At 36.6% G+C, this 25,814-nt stretch overlaps 1 protein-coding gene across 2 annotated transcripts in view; it reads left to right on the plus strand.

Annotated features, from left to right (window-relative positions):
- SPATA17 (spermatogenesis associated 17) overlaps nucleotides 1-25,814 on the plus strand; it is a 179,400-nt gene that overhangs the window by 12,455 nt on the left and 141,131 nt on the right. For both annotated transcript variants that reach the window (XM_029935652.1, XM_029935653.1), the window contains exons 2-4: nucleotides 55-144; nucleotides 1,288-1,369; nucleotides 16,317-16,367. In XM_029935652.1, coding sequence (XP_029791512.1) covers nucleotides 55-144; nucleotides 1,288-1,369; nucleotides 16,317-16,367 — 223 coding nt within the window. The remainder of the gene's footprint in view (nucleotides 1-54; nucleotides 145-1,287; nucleotides 1,370-16,316; nucleotides 16,368-25,814) is intronic.

The following is a 25,814-nucleotide window of genomic DNA, read 5'->3' on the forward strand; positions in this document are numbered from 1 at the left end:
GTTGCTTTGGAATTATATTAGTGACTAATGAATGCTTTAAACATTTCCTTTTAGTGTTGTAGATATATTTAGAAAAAAGGAGTATGACGCGGCGGTTAAAATCCAGAGCTGGTTTCGAGGCTGCCGAGTTCGGGCGTATCTCAGGTATAAGATTCTGTCATGGAAACGTCAGATATATCATAAAAATATACTCCTTAGAAAATCTGTTTTATTCGTGTAAGTGCTCATTGCAAATAATCTTGTATTTTCCTTGTAATGAAATTAATAAATTATACGATGCCCCTTTGGTCTTCTCTTACATATCACAAAACTAAATTATATTGACCGTATCTCTGCTTTAAAAATTCTCAATATCCTCAATATCCTTGATTAGATTCTTTTCTTCAAATTCCATAGGATGTGACAGATGACTGGACTTATAGTTAGAGGAATGAATTCACTGACTGCTAAGAAAGCAAAAACAAAACAAAACAAGAAGGAAGTGATTCCAGCCTTCCCCACCATGTTGATAGGTCAAGGCAAATGATGCCGGATGTTGCCACGCTGATTATAAAGAGACTGAAATTGATCCCTATCTTACCTGTTGGCACTTTTTCTTCAGTGCTCAACCTTTTCTCTGTCTTTCACAATTTCAAAAAGTACTGCCCTGGATAAGGTGGAGGAAGAAAATGCCTCGTATGTAATAACTCACTCAGATGGTGGGCTGGGGATCATACAGTATATTTCCTTCTATTAGCTAGTAGGAACCAGACTTGCGGATTTAGGTACAAACATGAGGTTTCTCTATTGGGCACTATACAAACTAGGAACATGGCAGCAAAGAGACTATTTTTTTTTTTAATTGAGCAGATTAACAAGACATTAGCTTGGATTGACTGGGTAATATAAGCCTGGAAGAGCAAGTATTTCTTGAACTCGAGAATTCTTTCTAAGTACTTACAGAGACTCACATCAATAGTGCCCGGCTTTTTTCTCAACATGTTCCTTTGGCCAGTTTTATGGTCTTAACATTCATAAATATTTCCGAGAATTAGTACTGAAGAATAATTGAAATTTAAAAATATCTAATCATAAGCCCAAAGAGGAATACTGAATATTTATCTCTGCCTTTTTTCTACCTCAAGAAATGGTGAATTGTACTGCAGAATGATAGTTCTACTCTTTAGAAGTACACATAAATGTGACTTTGAATATGATTTCTTGAATTATAGAAAGGTATCGTCTAAGAAAAAATGTAAGAGAATCTGGTTAAAGGAAAGCATACTAATAAGTGTATTTTTTACACAGGCATTTACACAGAGTAGCAACTGTTATTCAAAAATGTTGGAGAGGTTACTTAGGCAGACAACAGTATCAACTAATTGTGAAGGTAAATATTATAAAATTTTTATATATTAGCATTTGAATCATATAGTATGCTGTTAACTTACTCGCTTCAGTCATATTTATGTACAGTTTGGAAGTTATTGGTAATAAATATTTATGTAAGAACAAAATTAGGTTTAAATTTTGGAATGAGATCTCTGAGAAGCCTTTTCTGATTTTCCATGGAGCATTAAGGACTCATGGGGCGCCTGGGTGGCTCAGTCAGTTGAGCGTCTGAATCATGATTTCAGCTCAGGTCAGGATCTTGCAGGTTTGTGGGAGTGAGCCCTGCATCAGGTTCTGCACTGATGGTGCGGAGTCTGCTTTGGATTCTCTCTCCCTCTCTCTCTCTCTGCCCCTCCCCCACTTGCTCGTGTTCTCTCTCTTTCTCTTTCTCTCAATAAATAAACATTAAGAAAAAGAGTTAATGAAGCATGTCTTTGTACCCAAACTACAAGAGATATTCTATTGTTGTCTAAGTACCTTTCACAGCGTGTGCATTTCTTTGCACCTACTTGTTGATGATTTCCTCCAGTTTCTAAATGGTGAGGTCTTTCTGAGTAGGCACAGGAGCCTGTTCAGTTTTGGACCATCAACCTCTAGACTAATTCCTGTTCCATAACATAGTCAGTCAATAAACACTTGTTGAGTCAAAGTACCCAAAATCAATTCTGCAAAATATAAAAATAAGGCAGTTTCTCTCTGTGCTGCTTACCCTTGACTATTATTGGCTGTTGGGATATTTTGAAAATTTGCCTGAAGAAAGGTAGTATATACCACAACCATCTCTAGCCTCTGATAGACTTACGGAAGTAAATTATAGCATGCCAACATCTACTTCATTCAGCTAAGACTTATAAGAAGTGAAAAAATAAAAAAAATTTTTAATGTTTATTTGTGAGAGACAGAAACAGAGTATAAGTGGGGGAAGGACAGAGAGAGAAGGAGACAGAATCCTAAGCAGGCCCCAGGCACAGAGCTGTCAGCACAGAGCCCAGTGTGAAGCTCAAACTTATAAACTGTGAAATCCTGACCTGAGCTGAAGTTGGAGGCTTAACTGGCTAAGCCACCCAGGTGCCCCAGAAAAAATAGTTTTTTGATACAAAATGAGAAAGGTTTTAATCAGTGCTACTTCTTTCATTTTTTGGTTTGTTACTGTTTTCTATTGTGATTATTTTTCATTTATTCTTGATTAGTTGCATCTAAGTGAAATGAAAAGATGTAAATAGGAAAAAATGAGAATAAGTAGAGAAGTAAATGATAAGCAGTCACCTTTTGTGGAAAAAAATTAAAACAGGTTAATAAAGTGTAGAAACTGCTTGGAGAAAGAGCCTGCTATTTTAGATTTGATTATTCAAACAATAATTCTGCCATGAGGTTTCTGTAAATGTTGGATCTAACTTTTAGCTAGTTTCAAATCACAGTGATGCTCTTACAAGGCAGATCTGATGTCCTATACAAATTTTTGTTATCCAAAGTTAACCTTGTTTTTATATCGTCCCCTCCCTTGTTAGGACTTTACCTAAATACGTTACTGTTCATTCATCTTATCATTGTTCATTCATTTAATCATTATTTGATTATCCCAATCATTGGTAAAAATGTTTATTCAACCCATTTATGAGCTAAACCCAGAAGACAGTCATTTAAATCCCTATACCTGCATGTATTTCATGATAACTTCTCTAAATAACATGATTTTCTCTAGTTAAGTCCCTATACTTTCTTTTACTAATACTGTATGTTCCTAGTTAATTACTATACATCATTCGTGTTCTTAAAATCCACCAAACTACAAGTTTATTATTTTAGTTCAGCTGATTAAATAAGCCCATTCTTCTGTCTGTAACAAATGTGAAGTGCTTCTCATTCATCTCATTAGTTGTTAGCATGGATTTCCTGTCCGGAACACTAATCTCTTACATCACTGACATTTCAGACTGCTTGAAAAGTAATTTTGTAAAACATTTATTTATTTTTGGGAGACCACAACAAGCGAGGGTCAGAGAGGGGGACGGAAGATCTGAAGTTGGGCTCTGGTGGTGACAGGCTGACAGCAGCAGGCTCAGTGGGGGGCTCCAACTCACGAACTGGGAGATCATGACCTGAGCCGAGGTCAGATGCTCAGCTGACTGAGCCACTTCATGTGCCTCAAAAAAGTAATTTTTAAATTTTGAGATAATTTCAGACTTACAGAAAAATTGCAAGAATAGTACAAAAAATTCCCATATATTCTTTATCACTTTCTCTCCTCTCTCTCTCCCTACATGGTTTTCTTTTCTTTTTTTTTTTTTTTTGTCTTTTTTTCTCTATGAATACATATCGTTAGTTATTTTGAATCAATTGAGACAAAGTTGCAGAAGTGATGCCCATTACCTCTAGGCTTTTGAGTGGGTGTTTTCTGCCAGAACCATATAAAAATGAGGAGAATCAGGAAACCGTTGTCTGTACAATGCTGTTATCTCTTATATACACTCTATTCATATTTCAGTGATTGTGCCAATAATGTCATTTATGGTAAAAACATCTTTTCTAGATGTTACATTGTGCTTATCGTTGTGTTTCTTTGGTCACTTAGTCTGTGGTTTCCGATCCTGACTTTGATGTTTTTGAAGAATTTAAACTATTTTTTAAATTATTTCTCAATTATGGTTTAATTATGTTTCTTTATTGTTAAGACTGAGGTTATGCATTTTTATCAGAAATACATCTCAATGCACCATATTAGGAGCATGATGTTTGTTTGTCCCGTGACAGCTGATGCTGACTTTGAGAATTTAAAATGGAGTCACTCATACTGTAAACTTATTTTATCTTATGAAAGTATATTTCAAGACTGTGTATATGTATATATACTTATCTTCTTTCTCATCAACCATTTTTATACTAGGTTTAGCATTCAATGATGGATTTGGCCAGAATCAATTTTTATATTTGTCAAACAGCAATTTTCTAACTCTGTCATTTCTTCTACATTTACTTGTTAACATATTAGTATAAGAAAGAGCTTTTTTCCCCCTATTTTTAAAAATTGTTTATATCAGTATGAACTCATGGATTCCTGTTTTATCCAATGGGTTATAATAAATTACTATCACTGATTGGCTCAGTGCTCAATTGGCCTGCAGAAGCTCTGTCTAACCAACCGTTAATAGGATCAGATTACTTAAATGGGATGAAAAACTCATGTATTTTCTTATGGAGTGCTGAGTGGTCTTTAGCCCTATTATTCATTAGTGGTTGGGGATCTATATCTATGTATAGACAAGTTACTGACTTACCTTCCGTTGCTGTAATTTCTACTCACAAGCCACTAGTCAGAGGGTTATGAATTATTAAGACCTCTTTTAAATCAAATATACAAGAGAATAAACATTTCAGTGACTATTATAAAGTATTCATCTAGGAAATCTATATTCTAATGATGCTGGAGTTTCTGAAAAAAACTTTTTTTAATTTATTTGATGAGCCATTCTAGAAAATGTGGCTTGTTATTTTAGTGTCTTAACTAAATTTGATCAAAAAGAGAATCACTCATGGGGTGCTTGGGTGGCTCAGTCAAACATCCAACTTCAGCTCAGGTCATGATCTCACAGTCTGGGAGTTCAAGCCCCGCATCAGGATCAGCACAGAGCCTGGAGCCTGCTTTGGATTCTGTGTCTCCCTTTCTCTCTGGCCCTCCCCAACTCGTGCTCTCTCACTCTCTCTCTCTCTCTCTCTCTCTCTGTCTCAAAATTAAATAAACTTAAAAAAAATTAAAAACAAAAGTATCGTTCACCATGATCACTAAGTTATTCTCCAGTTTTGGATCCAATTATCTTTGAGCTCTTGGGAGAGGGGTGGAAAGATGAGATTTTCCTCATTTAAATTGGTTCTTGATGGTTTTTGAGGCTTTTAAGCTGTAAGCTATTTTAGAACAAATCTGTTTTATTTATCTATTCTTGCCATTATGGACACAGTATCTAACATAAGGATCTCAAATAACATAATCAAATCTCAATAAGTAATTATTGAATCATATTAACATAGCTGCCACTTACTGATTGAATAGTATGACTAAAATATTGTAGTAAGCATTTTACATATTATTGCATGTACCAACTAAAGTCTTATACCAGTCCTATGAATATCATCACCATTTTATTGATGAAGAAGTATAGTCTTAGAGGTGGTTATTTCCCCAAGGACATATTGTTGCTGATTAAGTGGAGAAAAATTCAAACCCAGTTTGATGTCATTCTAAAACCGTTAAGTATTGAGTTGGTAGGCAATTGAAGTTCAGTTCGTTATTGGAGATTTGCCTCCGTTGGCTTACACAGAAGTCCATGAGGCTTAAGTTGTGCGAACATACCCGAGATCCCCACCTTTGCAGAGCCTTCATTCAGAGGAGGTCCGTGGTCCCAGCCTGTGTATTTGGGTTCATCCTTTGAGAACTCTAAAGTCAGTGGGCCACATACAGGGAACGGGAATTTTTGTTAGAGCCCGTATCCCAATATCCCTAATGCATTGAACCCTGTCTCTTCCACAGTATCCAACATAAGGATCTCAAATAACATAATCAAATCTCAATAAGTAATTATTGAATCATATTAACATAGCTGCCACTGATTTAATTTGCTAGTCTGGGAAAGAATCACAGCTGCCACAAGTTTATTCCTAGAGTTTTAGCCACTCCCCAGAAGCAATAGGAATGCCACATGTTGTATGGCCTTATTTCAAAAAGCTGATGCCCAGCTCCTTCCAAGGCATGTGGAATCTTTGCTCCTTTATTTCTCTTTCTCTGCCCACACCTCCCCTCTCACCCTTCTCTACCATTCTAGCATAATTTCTCAGAGCTCAGGTTTTAAGAAAGCAAAGCCAGGTAGAGATAGACAGTCACACATAAGCCATCTGAAGCAAGAATGCCAAAAAGGACCAGCTACTTTCTTGTTTTGGGAAGTGGGACATGAATATTGTCTAAGTCTACACTAATTATCCTCTCACATACATTAGTACACACTGTCACATACATAGTCTATAATATCTATGTTTAAATCATTTCCCACATCTATTCTGCATATTTTTGGCCTAATAGCTATAATAATAACAATACCATAGAGTGCATGATTAAGTTATAAAATGAGTGATAGGGGTTAGGGGATTTTAAAACTTTAGTAACCAAACTCCCCCTTCACTAAAATTTTAGCAAAATGTTTAGCTCCATATGTAAAACAGGTGTAAACAGTACAGCTGTTTTGGAAGTTGAAGAAATTCAACTGCTTTGACCTTTTCCCTATGGCCTCTGTTATCACCTAAGCCACCACTGTGTGATTCAGAGGCCACTGATTTAATTTGCTAGTCTGGGAAAGAATCACAAAAAAAACTAATGATATTAATTTTCTTTTTTTTTTTAATTTTTAAATGCTTTTTATTTATTTTTGAGAGACAGAGAGAGACAGCACAAGCAGGGCAGGGTCAGAGAGAGAGGGAGACACAGAATCTGAAGCAGGCTCCAGGCTCGGAGCTGTCAGCACAGAGCCCAATGCGGGGCTCAAACCCATGAACCATGAGATCATGACCTGAGCCAAAGTCGGACACTTAACCGACTGAGCCACCCAGGCGCCCCTGATATTAATTTTCTAAGGGAGAAGAAAACTGGGTCCTTGAGGAATAAGCATAAGGAAGAGATTTTTTTTTTATTTTTATAAACTCTCCTATAGCCTTTGAATTTTAAGCAATGTGAGTGCATTATCTATTAAATACATTAATTAAAAAGGAAACTCAATTTTAAAGGGACTCCTCCCACCAAACACGTGGACAGATAATAATGGCTTCCATGGGGAGTCTCCTAAGATCAAGGAAATGAAACTTAAACTGACCCCCAGGGGGTTAGGTTCAAATAGGACCAGCTTGAAGAGGTTGTGAAGTTGGGAATGAGCACCGTGTGATGGGAGACAGGAGGGGTTTAAGCTCAGAGAGTTTGGGGAGTTGAGGGAGGTTGGTCAGGAATTGAATGTGACTTTCATAAAGTAACCTTCTACATTTGAAAAGGAATTTTTCATTTAAAAATGCTTTATATCCATTATTTAATATTTTCCAGCAATAATCTATCAAGTAGAAAGTGCACGTGTTATCTTCATTTTATGGATTAAAAAATGGAGGTCCCGGAGGAGTAAATGATTCATTAAAGTTCTCAGTTCCTGATACATCTAGATCCATGTGCTAACCCCTTTTTAAAAATCCTCTCTGCATGTCCCTCAGACACTCCCAACCTGCTCCTCCTTACATATTCCTTGATCCAGATAAATGATACAACTACTCAACCAGAAATCCAGTCATCCCACTACCTCCTTCTCTCTACCCTTTGACTCCTATCAGCTATAAAACAGTCTGCATTCCCCCTCATAAACATCTCTTGATTTCAGCCTAAATGTCATCATTTTACTCCCATGCCGACAGCCTTCTTGCCGTAGCACATAGCATAAAGTTGGCGCTCCTTCACTTGACATGTCAGGTGGTTCATAGTGTCCCAGTTGCTTCTTCTCTAACCTCACTTCTTGCTACACCTGTATGAAATATACTCTGGGCACATTAAATCATTTGCCGTCACCAAAACATGCACTGTCCTACCGGTTTTTTTGCAAATGCCTTTTCCCTGCAGGGAATGCCCATCTGCACACTGACCTCCCTCCCATTGCTACAAATCCCCACTTTCTGTTCCAGACTTTACTTAAAGATTAACATCCCCTGTTCTCCCGAAGCTGTGTGTACAATGGTAGGAGACAGCAGGTATCAGCTGTGCCTTCCTAGCTTTGTTCGTGTAGGCATTTGTCCCCCTGTGACACATTTGTTTATTTACACCCCTTACTTGACAGGGAACTCTTGAATGGTGGTGACTGTTCAGTTTACTGCATCTCAAACATATCTCAGGAAATGTCACATCGAGAGCCGGTAGAAATGTTTGCTGACTAATCGAATGATTCACAGGGACGTATGTTGGATCACTGTTGCGATGGTCAGCATAACTGATGATCAGTATCAGTATGTCCTCAAACTATTCACTACCTTCTTTTTCATAAAAAAATGATTCTTTCCCATCTCATTGATTTTGGACTGGGCCAGGTGTTGTAAGCAGATGGGACATATGCCACATTCAAGGTGACGTTTTAAGAGGCTTTCTCCCTCTTTCCTTCTGGCACAAGAAGTTGGGCTGCTCCTTCATCCTTGGGGTTAAGATGACGAGATGTAGAGCCTAGACAGCTACAGGGAACCCTGGTCGACACTGTAAGTGAGGAATGTTTTGCTTTGTAAGCTACCCAGATAGCTGTGTTTTTATCTCAGCAAAGCTGAATAATGGTTATAAAGATAACAAAAGCATACGTGTTTATAAGAAACATTCGGAAAGGGACACTCAGTGAAGCTTACGAAAAGATGTTTTGAGTTTTGTGAGTTTGTGATGAGGTTAGGACACCTCCATGTGGTGATATCTTGTAAGGCGATTTTGCTGTCTCTGCAGAGTGTGTGGCACATAATAATTAACCCTCAACAAACGCTCATTAACGTGAACTACTGCGTGGGAGTTTAGATTAAGAGTCAGAGCTGGAGATAAAAATTTTAGAACCATCATTGCAAGATGAAAGACTTTTTCTACCTGATAGAAAAAACAGTATCTCAAGAGTAGAGCAGAGGGCCAAGAATTGAGGCTTGTGGAACACATTAGGTAGGACTTAGGCATAGGAAAGGGAATTATAGACAGACAGTAACTAGAAAAGCAGAGACACAGCGTCACAGTAAGCAGAGGAGAGAACTGATGAAAATTTGGCGTTGTCAACAGTCTCAAATATGGCAGAGGTCAGAGAGAAAGGAAACTGGGAAAAGAGAGAGGTCCTAGGATCTCCTTCCATAGGTTTAGTCATTTTAGACAGCTTCCCTCAAAATTCTACTAACTAAATAATTTCTATCCAGCTTTTAAATAATTTTCATAGTGACACCAGCGAGCTTATCCAGTCCTAAAGTGTCATGGGTTCTCTACCACAGTGCCCTCATTAACTCAGAATAATAGATCATTTCCAGTTATCTTTTGTGACTTGGCTCTTGCTTCCTTGGTGACTATTATTTTTGTTTCTTTTATCCTCAACCTCCATTTCTGGCCTTCCTGCTGACTTCCAGGCTGCTGCATCTGGCAAGATCACCCAAATTTGTCCATCTTCGGGGTCTCAGATTGTGGATTCATAACCTTAAACATCTTTTCCTGTTAGTGAGGATATGCTCTGATTCTTCTTTTTTAATAACAACAATTTGATGGGTATGTAGTGTGCATGCTCTGTGCACATGCATTTCATACCTACTGAACTCTTGCTCAAACGTGACAGTGGTCCGCTCTTCCTGATGGATCCAGATGGTCCTACTGTTACGGACCTTTCTTGTTTTCAACTGTATTGTGTTCTATGCAGTTGGTCCTTAGCCACTCTCTGCTTTATTTCATAAATGGTGAGGTGAAAATAATCGTTCCTCAGTGATAAGTACCTGAAAAATGTTGAAATATTTTTTCATCCATGTCATTTGAAGCACTAGCATTTTGAGTGTTCCCTGAGTGAATTCACCACTATAACTTCTATAGGACACTTGTGTACCTCTCATTATCCTTTTAAGCTTTCTTTTCTTTTCTTTATATTTTGTCATTACATAGTTTCCTTTATGTTTGATATCAAATGCACTATTTTTTAATCACCACTCTGAGAGCAGTAAGTAGAAACCCTATCCTAATATACACAATTAATTCTATATGCATTATAACTAAGTAAATAAGTGACTATAGTCTTAACCAACTTTAAATTAATTTTAAATTAAGATCATTCAGCGAATAACCTGTATGGCAACCACATCAACAGAGTTCAATGAGAAGTTTTTGCTACAGTGTGAACACCCTATGGACAGACTATTTAATTTACTAAAACACTTATTAAAAATTAGATTATTCTTCAAATTATAAAAATCATTTTCTATATTGCGGAAAATTGCAGCTCACAATATTTACATAATGCTTACTATTTTACTGCTTCTTACAAAGTTTTCATATTAGGTTAGTTGTTGAAGGAGTAACAATGGAAAGAAATTTTATTAACTTTAAGTGGGACAAAAGATGCCACTACCATAAAATTCCATTATATGCTGTCATGATAAATACCAGCGGTTTTTTTTTTTAAATATTTATTTAATCAAGAGAGAGAGAAAGAGAAAGCAGGAGAGGGAGAGGGGCAGAAAGAGAGGGAGACACAGAATCAGAAGCAGGCTCCAGGCTCTGAGCTGTCAGCGCAGAGCCCGATGCGGGGCTTGAACCCACGAACTGTGAGATCATGACCTGAGCCAAACCAACTGAGGCACCCTAGCAGGTTTTTATTTAACCGATAGTGAAAATATATAAAATATTGGTCACTGTATTAAAAACAAATAGGATTGACATGGGTACTTCTACAGACATTTTTACTTCTCTCAATTAGATGAATACATTTCTTCAGTAATTGGGAAAATGACCAACTCTTCTTATGAATTTCGGTACAGTACTTCCAAATAAGTGATAAGTTAGTAAAGCAACATCTATCACCCTTTAGTGTCCGAGCAAAAAACTGAAACGTATTTTTTCCCTTCAAGGTCTTGCATTTTAGAAAAATACCAAAGACTGGGTAATTTAAGATTCTGACCTACTAATATTAAAAACTTTCTCAATATGGTTTCATAATTATGAAATGAATTTAGATTTGCTCCCCCTGCTTTTAAAGATTATATTAAAAATAACTGTAAGAAGTAACATAATTGGCTTTTAATGTGTGTGTGTGGAAGAAGAAAGGGTACTTTAAAAATCAGCTGTTGATAATGAACAGATTGGTATCAGTTGCCAACAAACAAGGCAAAGCATATGCACAGAATACTCATGATTATTTGGTAATAAATCATTTTAATGATTATACTCAAAATTATGAAATGAGGATGGCACTGATGTGGAAAATAACAAAGGCTTAGGCTCATCAGATCTGTTCTCCATATGTGCATGGCTTCTAGAAGTTTCATTGTCATCACTTTAATGCAGATTTTTCCTTTGTACTGCCCAGTCCAGCAAATAAAGCTGGTTGATCTGGTCGAGTTTATATCAATGTATTACTCAAAATTATTATAAACATGTATCGCTCTAAGTGTTCTGTTTTTGATGAGCAAAGGGGAAAAAGAGAGAGACAAACCAAGAAACAGACTTAAGTATACTGAACAAACCGATAGTTACCAGAGGGGAGGTGGGGTGGGAGGTGAAATAGGCGAAGGGGATTCAGGAGAGCACTTGTCTTGGTGAAAACTGAGTCATGTACGAATTCTTGAATCAGCATGTGGTACGCCTGGGACTAATAAAACACGATGTGTCATCTATACTGGAATTGAAAATAAAAAACTTAAGAAAAAAATTTTTTAAAATGTTCTACTTTAGAAAATGACCATGTTGTCCTTGAAACTCATCTTTTTTTTTTCTTTTGGTTTTCAACCTAAATACTCAACAATAAAGGAAATATGAAATAATTCATGGTATGTTCATATAGCAAATTACCACATAGCCATTGTATACAAAAATATGTGAATGAGGAACTTAAAAATGGGGAACAAGAAATATCTGTACTGGATCTATACAGATCAAGGTGGAAATACCTTTAAGAGCAATTAAAATTAAGCCATGGGGAGTTGAAGGAGAGGAGTTGATGTTAAGAATTTAAGACTTAAGAGGGGAAGCATTCCTAGTTCACAAGTCTGGAACATGGCTAGAGGAATGTAGGCACACTGAAGTGTTGGTCGTTGGGACTGAGAGAAGCAGGTAGTTGTGGGATTTAGTAATTCAGTGTATTGTCCGCATGAATTTGAAAAGTCTCCAGATAATGGCAGGAGTTGTGATGAAGAGTGAGACCATTAGCTTGGTGTCAGGATCTTTAGAACAGATGATTTGAGTAGGTCAGGGGGAGGTGAGGAGGAGGAAGGATGGAGGGTAAGTAATCTGAGACCTGAGAAATGACAACACTAGAAAGGGACAGAGGGTCTAAATGTGGAAAGCTTGAGGTGAAGAAGTAAGGTTTCTTGTTCTTTTGGTTTCTGTTGTTGTGGTGGTGGTCCATTTATTTTTTTTTTTTTGTTCTTTTTAATTTGAGAGAGAGAGGGAAAGGGCAGAAGGAGAGAGACACAGAATCCCAAGTATGGAGTCCTCCACGGGGCTCAATCCCATGATCCTGGGACCATGACCTGAATTGAAGTCAACAATCAGATGCTCAGCCAACTGAGCTGCTCAGGCACCCCTGTTGCTGTCCTTTTGAAAGGAGTCCTTTTTATCGGTTTGTGAACATTAGCTTTGGAACCAGGGGAACGCTGGCTTCCTCCAGTTGATGGCACTTGGAGCGGCAAGAAACGATAGTTTGTTCTATAAATGCTTGCAAGAAAAACAGGAGAGATAGAATTTGGACAGCTAGCAAAGAATGATAAGACATTTCAGGCAAGGAGAGTATTTGGGCGTAGAGCTGAAGAAATAAAAAATAGTAATTTGATCACATTGAGCTTTAAAGGAATGATGTGGTGAGAGAGAATTTGGTTAAAAAATTGGAACCTGGTTATGGTGAGGTTTGAATATCACTTGACCTCTGAGAGAGGGGTTCTCATTTATCCCCAACCACCCTCCCATTGTGATTCACCCGACAGAACAAAGAAACAGAGAGAAACTCAAAATATGAATGAAACATGCTTCCATCAGTAGTCATGGTCCAGTCCCACTGAACAGCAGCCCTGTCCCAAAGATTCACACTCAGAAAATTCTGTTTTTAAAAGGAATACATCCTCCAATTTTTTTTTCTTTCAAAAGCCTTCTAAAAATTGAGCTGGATCATGTGGCAAAGGACATACAGCTAACAAATGGTTGATTCAGTGTTAAAACGCTATTTTTCATCCCAGAAATTCTTGCTGCTCTGTTATAAAGGCAACATAACAATTCTGTTTATCCTTCTTTCTCTCCCCCATCCCTTTTTCCCTTCCTTTGTTTCTTCAACAAACATTCGGGGAACTATCCATAATTAAGCATGTTTTCATTACAATGAAAATATCACCATTTATGGTTGATTTTCAGCCCAGATTTTTAGTCTTAGTAGACTTGGTACCTTAATGATAAAATGGGAATTTAATAAATAGTAAGACAATTTTTCAGACTTTTTTCTGCTGAGAAATTATAATACCGTGTCATTTTTGGATATATTATTAATATTTAGTGGCTAAAACATGCTTTGCTGGGATGCCTGGGGGGGCTCAGTCAGTTAAGCGTCTGACCTCAGCTCAGGTCATGATCTCACGGTTTGTGGGTTCGAGCCCCGCGTCAGGCTCTGTGCTGACAGCTAGCTCAGAGCCTGGATCCTGTGACTCCTTCTCTCTCTGACCCTCCCCTGCTCATGCTGTCTCTCACTCTCTCTCAAAAATGAATAAAAACATTAAAAAATTTTTTTAAATAAAATAAAATATGCTTTGCTCGTCCAACTTCATGGAATGGGAATGGGAAAACCAATTTCTAGGACACAATTCTAGAAAATAATATTAAGAACAAGACCTATGATTTGTATTTTAACAACTACATATAATAAGAAACCAATCAAGCACTGATATAACAAATAGTCACCATCACTCAGAATGGAAATAAAAAGACTTAGATGAAAGAAATTTTACAAAATTTTAAAGCGTCTAAGTGTGTCTCATAGATAGCTCATGGAAATGAACAATTCACATCCACCAATGATTTTTTTCGTGTCTTTAAAAATTGTGGTAAAATGCACATGGCATGAGATTTACTATTTTTGCCGTTTTTAACTGTACTATTATTTATTATCCAGTGGTATTAGGTACAGTTACATTTTTAATGCAACTATCATCACTGCCCATCTCCAAAACTGTTTCTTCCTCACAAATGGAAATTCCGAATCCATTTAGCAGTAGCTCCCCCGTTCCCTTTAGCCCCTGGTAACCACTATTCTACTTTTCTGTCTATGAATTTGACTGGTCCGGGTACCTCTTATAATCAGGATCATGCTCTGCTTTTCCCACATGTATATTTTTGTGACTTTCCAAAGCAAATAAACGTATATCAATTAGTGGTTCAAATGAGAATGGTACATGGTGATCAAAGTGCTATTCCATCTTTTAACTGTAAAATTCAGAACGCTTACATTTAAAAACTAGCTCTCTTTTCTTCTCTTTGTTCAGAATAAAATTTAACTTCTTACATTTTGGAATTTTACTTATCGTTAAATTACATACTTTTAGCTACAAAATGTGTAATAGCACCAGTGAAAATCCCTTCTCTAATTATCATCAACTGTGTCGCAAGCACCTCAAATATTTTATCTCATTTTAATCGTCACCAGAACTCTCTGAAGTATGTACTGTTCCGTTTCGTGGGCATCGAAGCCAAGATGGGCAGACTTTAAGGAATCTGGCCAGAGCCCCCCCCGCTGGTGAAAGCAACATCCGGAACTGAACTCAGTTCTGTGGCTGGAAAGCTCACAGGCACTCGGCGCCGCTACCTGAGCAGCCGCACGATACAGCTAAGAAGCATTACCTTTTTCTGAACCCACACTTTCTCAAAGCTGTAAATTTTAATACGTTTCTTCTGTATTAAAACATTTAGTGGTTTTATCTGCCTCCATATGACTTGAAATATGGTATTAAAGTAAATCTTTTAAATTCACCTCAAACACCGAGAATTATGCCTTGCTTGCTGTGATGAAGAAAGAGAATTTAAAATAAAGTAACATCATTGTGTTCATTTGTAAATAACATATTGCAGCCAACTGGTTCTTAATTGCTCGATAAATAATCCAGGCCTGCTGCTCTCCACACACAATTTGCTTTGGATCAGACCAGGCAACTCAAACAATTCTAATTACAGTGAAAACCTTTATATGAATTTTTGTTTGTTGCAGGGAAGAAAACCCCTGCTTAAAAGGTTAAGGCACTTACCTCTGATTTTTACCTGAAACATAACACCTATTACCTAAGCTCAATTATATTAGTCAAATACATTTTGATTGAATCAAAATGGATATAAAAGAATGGATATAAAAAATATATATTTCATTGCTTTTCCTGTTTATTGTACTGTCATGAATTATGTTAACTTTTATGTTTTTGACTAAAAGATATAACAGAGGCAGAAACTTCACTGAAAGGAGTGTGTTCCTTGAAATAAGCTATGTGGCTAAGTGATGATGTAACAGAGACTTGTATGTTAATAGACAAATGCATCTATATTAGAAAGAAAGCGAGACCGTAGGAAGTCTTCACTGTATCAGGGGATTTGCTGTAACATGATATCATTGTATTTATGATTTTATGGTGTTAAAATGAATATTAAATGAAACAAAATTCCCGAGGATTACTCAGGAGGCAGCTAAGTACATAACATTTTGTACAGATGGTTGGAAGGCACAATTTTGCTCCATCACTGCATCCATATCCTTGAACGATTTCGACTGAAGACAGCATTTCTCTGAATTTTTCATTAAACCAGACGTCTTGAAATATGAATTCCTTTTATGTTTCTGTGAGTTTTGGCTAAAAGAACCCCAGTGAATAAATCATACAATACTGCGTGTCACCAGCACTTGTGAATATTTCTGCTTTGTTATTCTATTCTCAGTAGAGCCCCATTGATTATCAAACTCAGCGGAGAGCATTTTATGATCATATATCTCCATTAGCTCCTAGTTTGACTACCATAGATTTTCCTGGTTAAGCCTGCATTATGTATTAGGAAGCCCATCTTCTCAATACAAAGTTTGATTTCATTTTTCTAAGCCTAGAACTCTTATTATGTATTATGTATAAAGATTCTTATCTTTTATATGTAAAAACAGGCTCTACTGTCTTTGTGTAACTGAAATATATGCCATCTTTTTTTTCTTGATTCACAGTTAGCATTTTGTTCTATGAAGATGAATCTCTACAACGCAATGGCTGTCAGGGTAAATATTTCTTCACTTGTTAAACAAATGAAAAGTCAATTGTGCCCTGAATTTGCTTTTAATAAAACGAGCAAGCCAGAATAATGCAAATTTGATTGATATGCTAATGGTTAGAGAGAAAAGAGTACATAGTTAAAAAGTTAGTTATACTAAATAATCTTGGCAGTGTTAAAAATTAGAGTAAAATGTAAAACATGTAATTATCAGTGCTTATGTTTTAGAATGTTAAATATCTCTGAGCCACAACTAGAGAGAGACCGTAAATATTAATGAAGCAATGAATTAGTTTCCATATGTCATATAGAATATTGTGATAAATAGATGAACACGGTTCTGGAATATAAGATGCCGGCCCAATACAAATCAATTAGAAAGTTTTCATATGATTTAACAGTAATAAAGTCAGTTTCCACCTTCGAAGTTTTATTTCTACCATCTCTGTGTTCATTTTTATGTGTTATTTTCCTAATGGGAAGCTGAACTTAGTGAGTATGAGGCTGGCTTGGGTTCTGCCCAGATTTTGGGAGTGGGCCCTACAAAAGCATTATTTCTCTTGTCTCGGACAGTGTGGTAATAGATTAATTGTGTAGTTATTATAAATGGAGAAATTACTTTGGTGAATTTCATTAACGTTCTTAAAACTTATGTTGCATTATTATATTCTCTTTCATTGATCTATGCGTTCTTCTGCTAATAATGTATTTTATTTTGAGTGAGGCAAGTTAGTAAAACATTTTCTGAGGGTCCTGGGCTGACTATGGCGGGTAGATTAACATTACTTTGATTATGAATGCTGTTTTGGGAAGGGCACTTTCCTCCACAGGTATGGGTGTGTGCAGATCATGACCCAGGGACAGTCCCCATGTTCTGTGTCTCCACTTTTCTGTTCTCTGTGGTTTAGGCAGAAAAGTAAGAAGAAGAAGCAGGTCTTCTTACTTCTTTTCCTGAGCTAGACATAGAGACCATAGCTGCAATGGGGTATTTACTTTTGTTAATAATGTATTACTATAGGAAGACAATGTGCTTCTCTTCTTTTAATGGGAATGCCTGAATCTGGGAATTTAGGAGATTTTGATTCTCTGTATAGCTCTGCCAAAGACCTAACATCTGACCTGCAACACTGTCAAGTTCTTTCTTTACTGCTTACTTTGTGTCAGACATTTCTGCAAAGTAAAAAGCAATCGATGACCGAGAACGTAAAGCAGTTGGTGACGTAAGATTTAGATGCCTCCAGTGATCACCAGGGCAGAGAGACAGAGACATGGAAGATGGAGTTAGAGAAATTGCATTCTGTTGTTATTTAGCCCCCAGTCTTCCTACTGAATTCTTATCTGGCTTGAATCCTGATTCTGTTTACCTAAGTTAGAAGTATCTAAGAAGCCCACGTCATTATATGCCACTTGGAAGACAGAGTTTTTGACTTACTCCATCGTACCAAAAGCTGTCTTTCCTACTAGCATCGCCCAACATCAGCTTGTCTTTGATTAATGTCAGTGGATAATGTTGAACTTGACCTGAGTCTCATGAGCATGGAAAACAACAGAGTTTTAAAAATCCCCCCACCCTTTGTGTTCTGGAAACAGCTTATGGCAAATAACTAAATAACTAAATAAAAAGTAAATAAAGTAAATTTAATTTAATTAAAAAAATAAATTACCCTTCATCACAAGACTTAGATAAGAGGCACAGATTCACCCTTTGTTTATCTATGACAAGGCCAGTGCCCACCTTTCCAAATTTCCATTTTTTACCTCACAAGTGATTAGCAGAACTGCATGTCCCCATTGATCAATTGGAGAAAAGCATGTTTATTAACCAAACTGTGGTTAAGGTTCTCTCCTTCCCCCAGATCCATGAGCTTTAGCCAGCATAGAATACCTCCTCTTGAGAATAGGCTGGCTTCCCAGTAAAACATTCTCTGATCTACTGTACAATTATGCTTTTCATCCCATTCCCCACATCAGGTTCTTTCTAGCCTTGTTTATATCTTCCTGTCAAAGAAAAACTCCTTTTGCCCAATTCTTGATGTACTTGCAGATCTTATGGTCAAAGTGCTCTCCCTCTGACCATAGTCCCATCCATCTATTGTGGCAATCACGCACTCCCTCTCCCTTGCAATAATTCTTCCAAATAAAGTCTCTCTTGCTATGTCTGGATTTATTTTTTATTTGGTACATTCTAGGAGAGAAGAGTAGAGGTGGGGATGCAGGGGCCATTAAAGCAAGGCAGAGGAAGACTTGGACTGATCCACTAAAGATGCATAGGAGTTTCGTGAGATATGTGGAGGATGTAAACACCACTGTGGGAATTTATAATAAAAGCACTTTTCTTAGGAAGATGTTCAAAGACTGCCTTCAGAGGTTTGGATGAGTTGACTTAGTAATTGACTAGGTATTTACTACCTGTTCCTAAGATGAGCAGTCAGGAGTGAGGCTTTCTTGCACGGAGGACAAATGATTACCTCGCAAAGATTACATTTTAGCGCTGGTTGATCACGGTGACCAGACTGAATTTATTTGTAACAAGTGGAATTTTGCAAGATGGGGCTTGGAAGACTTTGCTTTCTGCAGGAGTGAGTGGCTGAGGAGATCAGTGTGTGGTCCACACCCCTTCATGTTGTGCACATCAGAACATTACAATCCTGGCTGGATACCTCTCGCTGAAGTTTTACTCCTAATACTGACACCTCTGCCTTTTCAGTTCATTAGCTACCGAGTAACCTTGTTCAAGATAACTGTCCCTTAAATGATTTAAATATGGGTGGCTGTGCATGTCCAGGAGGAAGAATTTCTAAGAGTGATAGATAACTACCAAAAATTTATATGGCCAATAATATTCAGACAGATATATGTGCTCTCAAATCATAAATAGGACTTTCACATACAGTAGAAAAGAAAACTTTTGTCCTAATTTGCCTTGTATACTGAGCCACTTACAAATTATATGTTTGACTCCTAGCATGACAAATAAATGGTCATCAATTGCCAACGAGGCTAGTGGAGCATTCCTGAAAAGAGAGGGATTTAAAAAATATTTTAAGCCTATCCATTCCTATACAGAGGTCACTTTTTTATAATAAACAATAAATTATATGCATGTGATTTTTTAAATATAATAGATATTCACATCCTGATTTGCTGAATTTATTTTTTAAAGGGTCACCTTCTCTCTAAAGACTTTACGATCCCCCTACCCATGTAGAATTGATCACTCTCTCTTTTTATGTCCTATTTTACCATCGACATACTTCTGTTATAGAACCTGTAACATTTTATTATCCTTACTAATTTACATGTCTATATCCACCCCCCATACACTGTAAGTCCCTTGGGGCCCAGATCCTATCTTCTTACTTTTTGTATCTCCAGTTCTTGGCTTATAGTAGGTGGTTAAATAAATGTCCCTGAATAAATCATGAATGTTCGCCCATTCTTTTCTAAACAAGGAGTTAAAAAGGTAATTAAGTTTGTTTTAAATACTTTTTCTCTAAGTCTCTCAGTGTCTGCATTGGAAATTATTTAAAACTTTAAGACTTTTTGGAGAATCTGATGAGGTTATGTGGTAGAGATAAATTGGATGTGGTAAGGTGATATTTGGTTAGTGCATGAATGGAAGATCTCATGAACTTTAGGACCTTTCTAAAGTATCATAACATGTACAAGTTTGAAGGAGGTTTGCTATGTTATAAGCTACTGCCAAAGCCCACAGTATGCTTTTTCAAAATCTGTTACTGATTTTGCTGCTAGGTCAGTGACAGACAATTAATACTGCAATAAATTGCTCAATAAATTTTTATATTAGCTCTTGGGGCCCTATTCCTCCTGTTTCTCTGCAGGATACTTTATTGCCTTTTGGTCTTTATTTCGATTTTACTCCAGATTAGAGTTCTGCTTTTCCTCCAGCATCTTGGCTATTCCATTGTGAATCTCCTCAAAATTTGGCTCCCAACTTTTTTTTTAGCTCTCTTTTTGAACAGCCTTTGATATCTTATACAAATGTCATGAACTGGTTCAGTTTGCTAAACTCATTTCTCTCCATATCCCATTTGGATATACAATTGTGTATCCTTTTACAGCCTCGCATAAAACTGACCCTCCGTTTCTGATGCCAGTGAACTTCTAACTGGGTGTCACCTCAGGTTCACCAAACACTGGGCTTTGCGAATCAGCTGAATATAGTCAGCCTCAGCCTTGTCTTTGAGCTCCTATTTCCCCAATAGAAGAACTCCAGATTCTCACACTTATTTTTTTAATTTTTAAATGTTTTTTATTTATTTTTGAGAGACAGAGAGAGACAGCATGAGCAGGGGAGGATCAGAGAGAGAGAGAGAGAGATACAGAATCCGAAGCAGGCTCCAGGCTCTGAGCTAGCTGTCAGCACAGAGCCCGATGTGGGGCTTGAACCCACAAACTGTGAGATCATGACCCGAGCTGAAGGCGGACACTTAACTGACTGAGCCACACAGGCGCCCCAAGATTCTCACACTTATGACCTGAGTGTGTGTGTGTGTACACAAGTTGCTGGCAGATATCTGAGTACACCTTAGTCAAATTGATTGCCAGTGGGAGCTATATGTCTCTACGACCAGGCAAGAAAAGGATTGCAATACCACATTTTCTCTTGGTAAGTCAGAACCTTTAGTCAATAATAAGAAGGACTTGGAAATTACATAGCCATTACTACCTTCCAGGCACCCATCTAAGTTTTTTAAATATTTTAGCTCTTCTCTATAATCCTCACAACCAACTCTTAGAGATAGGTATTATGTTTCCAATTTGAAAGATTAGGAAATTGAATCACAGAAAGTTTTCTTGCTGAAGGTCCCACAGCTCGTAAGTGATAGTGTAAGGAATTAAACCCAAGAGGTCCTCTACCCACATTTGTGTTACTTGTTACCATTTGTATTCTTGCCTTTACTGCTAGTCTTCTCCTTTGCTCCATATCTGGACAAGATATTTTGTACTATGTATTACGTATTATGTACACATAGTTATGTATCCCCCAGACTGAGCTCTTACGGAAACTTTATTGCTCATGCTCTAATTTTCCTGGTCCTCACAATTCATGAACATCTTACCAGTACTACATTTTACTCAGGGAATTCTAAACTTAGTTACGATTAGTGGGAGGCCAAGTTGAGTGTTATAAGCTCACCCTTGCAGGCAGAATTGGATGGCTTAGGATGACAAACCTCTCCTTGTAGAAGGATACTCAAGCTGTGTGGCCTTTACATATCAGTCTTCTAGCGTCAGAATTTATCCTCCATCATAACCCTAGGACTGCTGTTGTCAACTGCTAATCTCTCTATACATGAACTCTTAGAATATACTAGTGGTTAGTAAGCTAAACATAATGAGGATATATAATCATCACAGAGTTTGGAAGTTAACAAAGGTGAATTCCCTGAAAATTATATGTTCCTTATAATGTCTTTTGAACAGCCTCCATTGGGTTATCTTCTACATCTTGAGTCCACTTTGTCTGTCTGTCATAAGACACCTGGCACCATATCAAATGAATGTAAATTTCAGGAAATGCTAATGTTTAGTACCTTAGAAATCTCTTAAAAATATGGTCCATCAGACTTTTTCTTTTCACTTTCAAAATCTATGAGGAATGAAAAATGGAAATAATCAAGATCTTACGGAATTTTACAAGAAACTACAGATATAATTGATTATTTCAAGTAGAATTCCTTTTATCCTGGAAAACTTGTACATGTTACTGATCAATCATACGTAGTTATATGATGATATTCTTCTGGAACCTAGAGAGCCTCGTCTGATCCTTTACTATTTCAGTTATTTTAAATGATTTCTCTTGAAATGGCTGCCCCAAAGCATTTTCGTTCAGAAAGGAACCTTCACTTTAGGAAAATTAAAAGACTACAATAACTAGAGGATCAATAGATTAAAGATCACTTAAAACAACTGGTTTGCAAAATAACCATAATGTTATTGGTTCTTTCTTCTTACAGGCCTGGATCTGTGTAACACAAATCATAATTTACCAACGTTAATTTAGCTCTAAACATCAAGTAACCAGTTTCTATTGTTTCCCACTTGTGTCTAAAACATAAAAGTGTGAGAAGTGATTATATGGTATCTTTACTTAAAAAAAAATAGTTAAATATGTGTCAGATATTTAAAGATTCATTTCAAGCTCCTAAACCATTTATAATCATATTTTCATGTTTATAATTCTATGAAGTATGTGTGTTTAGAATAATGACTCCATGATTAGATATATAGAGATAAATAGGTAAAATAATTCAGGAAAAAAATACTGAAGTTCTCTTATATACTAGACATTATGTTCGGCTCTAGGAATACAAAATAAGTAAGACACAGTCTTATTCACACAGAGAAAGATATCCCAAAACATCAGCCTAAAGAATAAGAGGAAAAGGATTATACAGACCACCCCAAGCTTTTGCCTGATGATGGACAGCTATTTAAATGATGAATCACCATGCAAAAGAATATCTCCTCTCCCCTCCTGCTACTCCTGGTATCAATATAATTGTGAAATGATTAAATAAATTTGTAGAGCCAGAGAGTATAAAGTCAAAGTGAGGAAACAATATTAAGGAGAAGAAACTGCAGATGGAATGATTATCCGGAATCTTCTATTAGTTAAAAATATCTAGTTAAGATTTCCATTCATATATGTATGTTTTTGACATGAATGCATCAACACGGAGCATGGAATTTGGATATTATTTTTTAAACACCTTTGAAAATTTAGTAAACTTACTTTTCTGTTCTCGCTGTATAATCTAGAATGTTGAATATTCTAAATAATGAGAGTATCATTATGAGTAAGAGTTCCACTTGTATGCTTTCATATATATTCAGAGCATTAATACCAGGTAGGTTATCATCAGTAATAGAAATTCTGCCATGTTTTCATTTTCATTTTAGTTGAGAAGGCATTATGATTTTTCTCTTTTGGTAACATTAAGGTTACTATGAATTTTGAGGAATAAAAGTAAACCAATAGAGGTAAAATCTTTTCTATGAGCAGATGGCTTTTGGTATATCAAGGTTTTGCCATTTGTTTTAGTGCTTAAAATAAACATTATTTATAAAACCACTTACATTTTGATGTTACTTAATGAGGAATATGCATCATTGATTTGACTAGCTTAAGAGGTCATTTAGAACTTGCCCGTTAACAAGCTGTAATGTGCTGAGCACACAATGACTTTGTTTAAAATTATCTATTCAGAGCTGATCAATGACAATAATTGTTTTATACCAATCACTTCTGAAAGTTGCTAATTACTTTGAAGGACATAAATAGTAGCTCTTCTTCTTTTTTTGAATTCATAACCCATTCACCTTGAAATTAAGAAATGTTATGGAAAAACATCTTGCCTACTCAAAGAACTTTTTTTTTTAATTAAAAGTTTATTCACTAGTACTAGGATATCAACAGGACATTTAAGTAAAATTGGAGATAGAGACATCCTTTGTTCCTGGAATAGAATGGATCGTAGAGTCTCTGCAATATTCTATCTTATATCGGTTAGCAATTGTTAAACTGGGCTCCTTACAATATAGGAAAATGGTATCTTCTAAATGAAAGAACACATACACACAGTTTTTCTTTTTATGTAGTATATCCATAAGATGTTTTAGTGAAAAGAGCCTGGGCTTTTTGTATACGACAGAGCTGAGTTTGTGTCCTGACTTTGCCATTGATTCTTTTCACTGGTTAGGTGAACTTGATCAAGTTACTTAACCTGAGTTTCTTCACTTTTACCATGAAGACCATGCCTCATGCACAAGGTTATCATGAGAATTAGAGCAGTTAGCATAATACCTGGTGCATTCATGGGCTCAATACATTTCACATCCTTCACTTCACTGCATGGCAGTGTCTTCCCCAGTCAAACACCCAGTTTCTACTTCTACCTACTACCTCTAAGAAAGCCATTTAAAGACTGATTGATTATACTTTCATGTGGTGACTTAGCCATCACTTGCTCAGAATTTACTTTAATATCGAATTGTGAATAAAAGGATTTGTCTTGAAGGAGAATTTTAGCCTGCCTTGAAGTAGAAGTCTAGGGAGTTCGGATATTAGAAGATCCCCTGAGAACGCAGCAACCGTGGACACTCTGGAAGTGTTTGGTACTGTTTCTAGTATTTCCCTGGTTTGAAGTGGGAAGAAGCCCATGGCACTGGCTTCTTTAGGTATCCTTCCTATTGGCATGGATTTTTGATTCAAGTTCACTTTTGTCCTTTCTTTTTTTTTTTTTTTAATGTTTTTTTTTTAAATGTATTTTTGATACAGAGAGAGACAGAGCATGAGAGGGGGAGGGGCAGAGAGAGAAGGAGACACAGAACGGGAAGCAGGCTCCAGGCTCTGAGCTGGGTGTCAGCACAGAGCCTGACACGGGGCTCGAACCCACGAACGTGAGATCTGACCTGAGCCGAAGTCGGAGGCTTAACCGACTGAGCCACTGAGGTGCCCTTCACTTTTGTCCTTTCAGACTTCTTTTCTCAGAACGGGTACCCACCACTCTAGTGTGACCTAATCATAAATCAACAGCCTTCCTTTTTCCTTCTCAGTACTCTGACATGCATCTTTTATATTTTCTGGTGCATTTAATCTTACCTTATTTAGAATTTAATGATGTTTTCATGTTATAAGCAGTTCCTTCCTTAACACTATTTGATATCCTAATATTTTCCCATTCTTCCTGAGTCACCTCTATTGCTGATGATGGATTTCATGTCAGTACTTTTGTTTGAAACTGTTCTCTTCTTTAATACAATACTTACTGTACATGCAAGAAGAGTATGGTTGAAGCTCTCCAACTCTCTATATGACCGTAGGCAATTCTTTAACCTAAGAATCAGTGTCCGCTTTTATCAAATGAGGCTAATAAGAATCTTTACCTCAAAATGATACTGTAATGATTAAATTAGATGAGCCAGGAAAATATTCACTTATTTGCATGTATGATTTATATACTTACACATGTTCCAATTGATTATTCCTTTTCATTAGGAAAGTGGTTTGTATCAATTCCTCATCTTTTGTTGTCAGCTGTGGCATAATTTTGGTCAAATTAGAAAGATAAAGTTTCTAAAATTAATATATAAGTTTAGAAAATTTTATTTTTCTTATTTCATGAATTTCTAAAATAAGATCATTTGAAAAATATTTGGAATGACACATTTTATAACATTGTTACACTAGCTTGCTATTCTACTCGGTTTTACTTTCTGGAATTATCTCTGGTTTCATTTTCTTAACAAGCTTTGTTGTGGGTCTTCAGTTAGCTTAGTCATTCTCAAACTGGGAAGTTGACTAACCCAGGTCTTCTAAATGTTTAATTTTCTGGATTTCAGGTTATAAAATACCCTTTAAATGACCCTGTTTTAAAACACAGAAAAATACAGAATTCAAGTAAAACATGTTTCCTGTTTATTC

The sequence above is a fragment of the Suricata suricatta genome, chromosome 3, assembly GCF_006229205.1.
Source record: "Suricata suricatta isolate VVHF042 chromosome 3, meerkat_22Aug2017_6uvM2_HiC, whole genome shotgun sequence".
NCBI lineage: Eukaryota > Metazoa > Chordata > Mammalia > Carnivora > Herpestidae > Suricata > Suricata suricatta.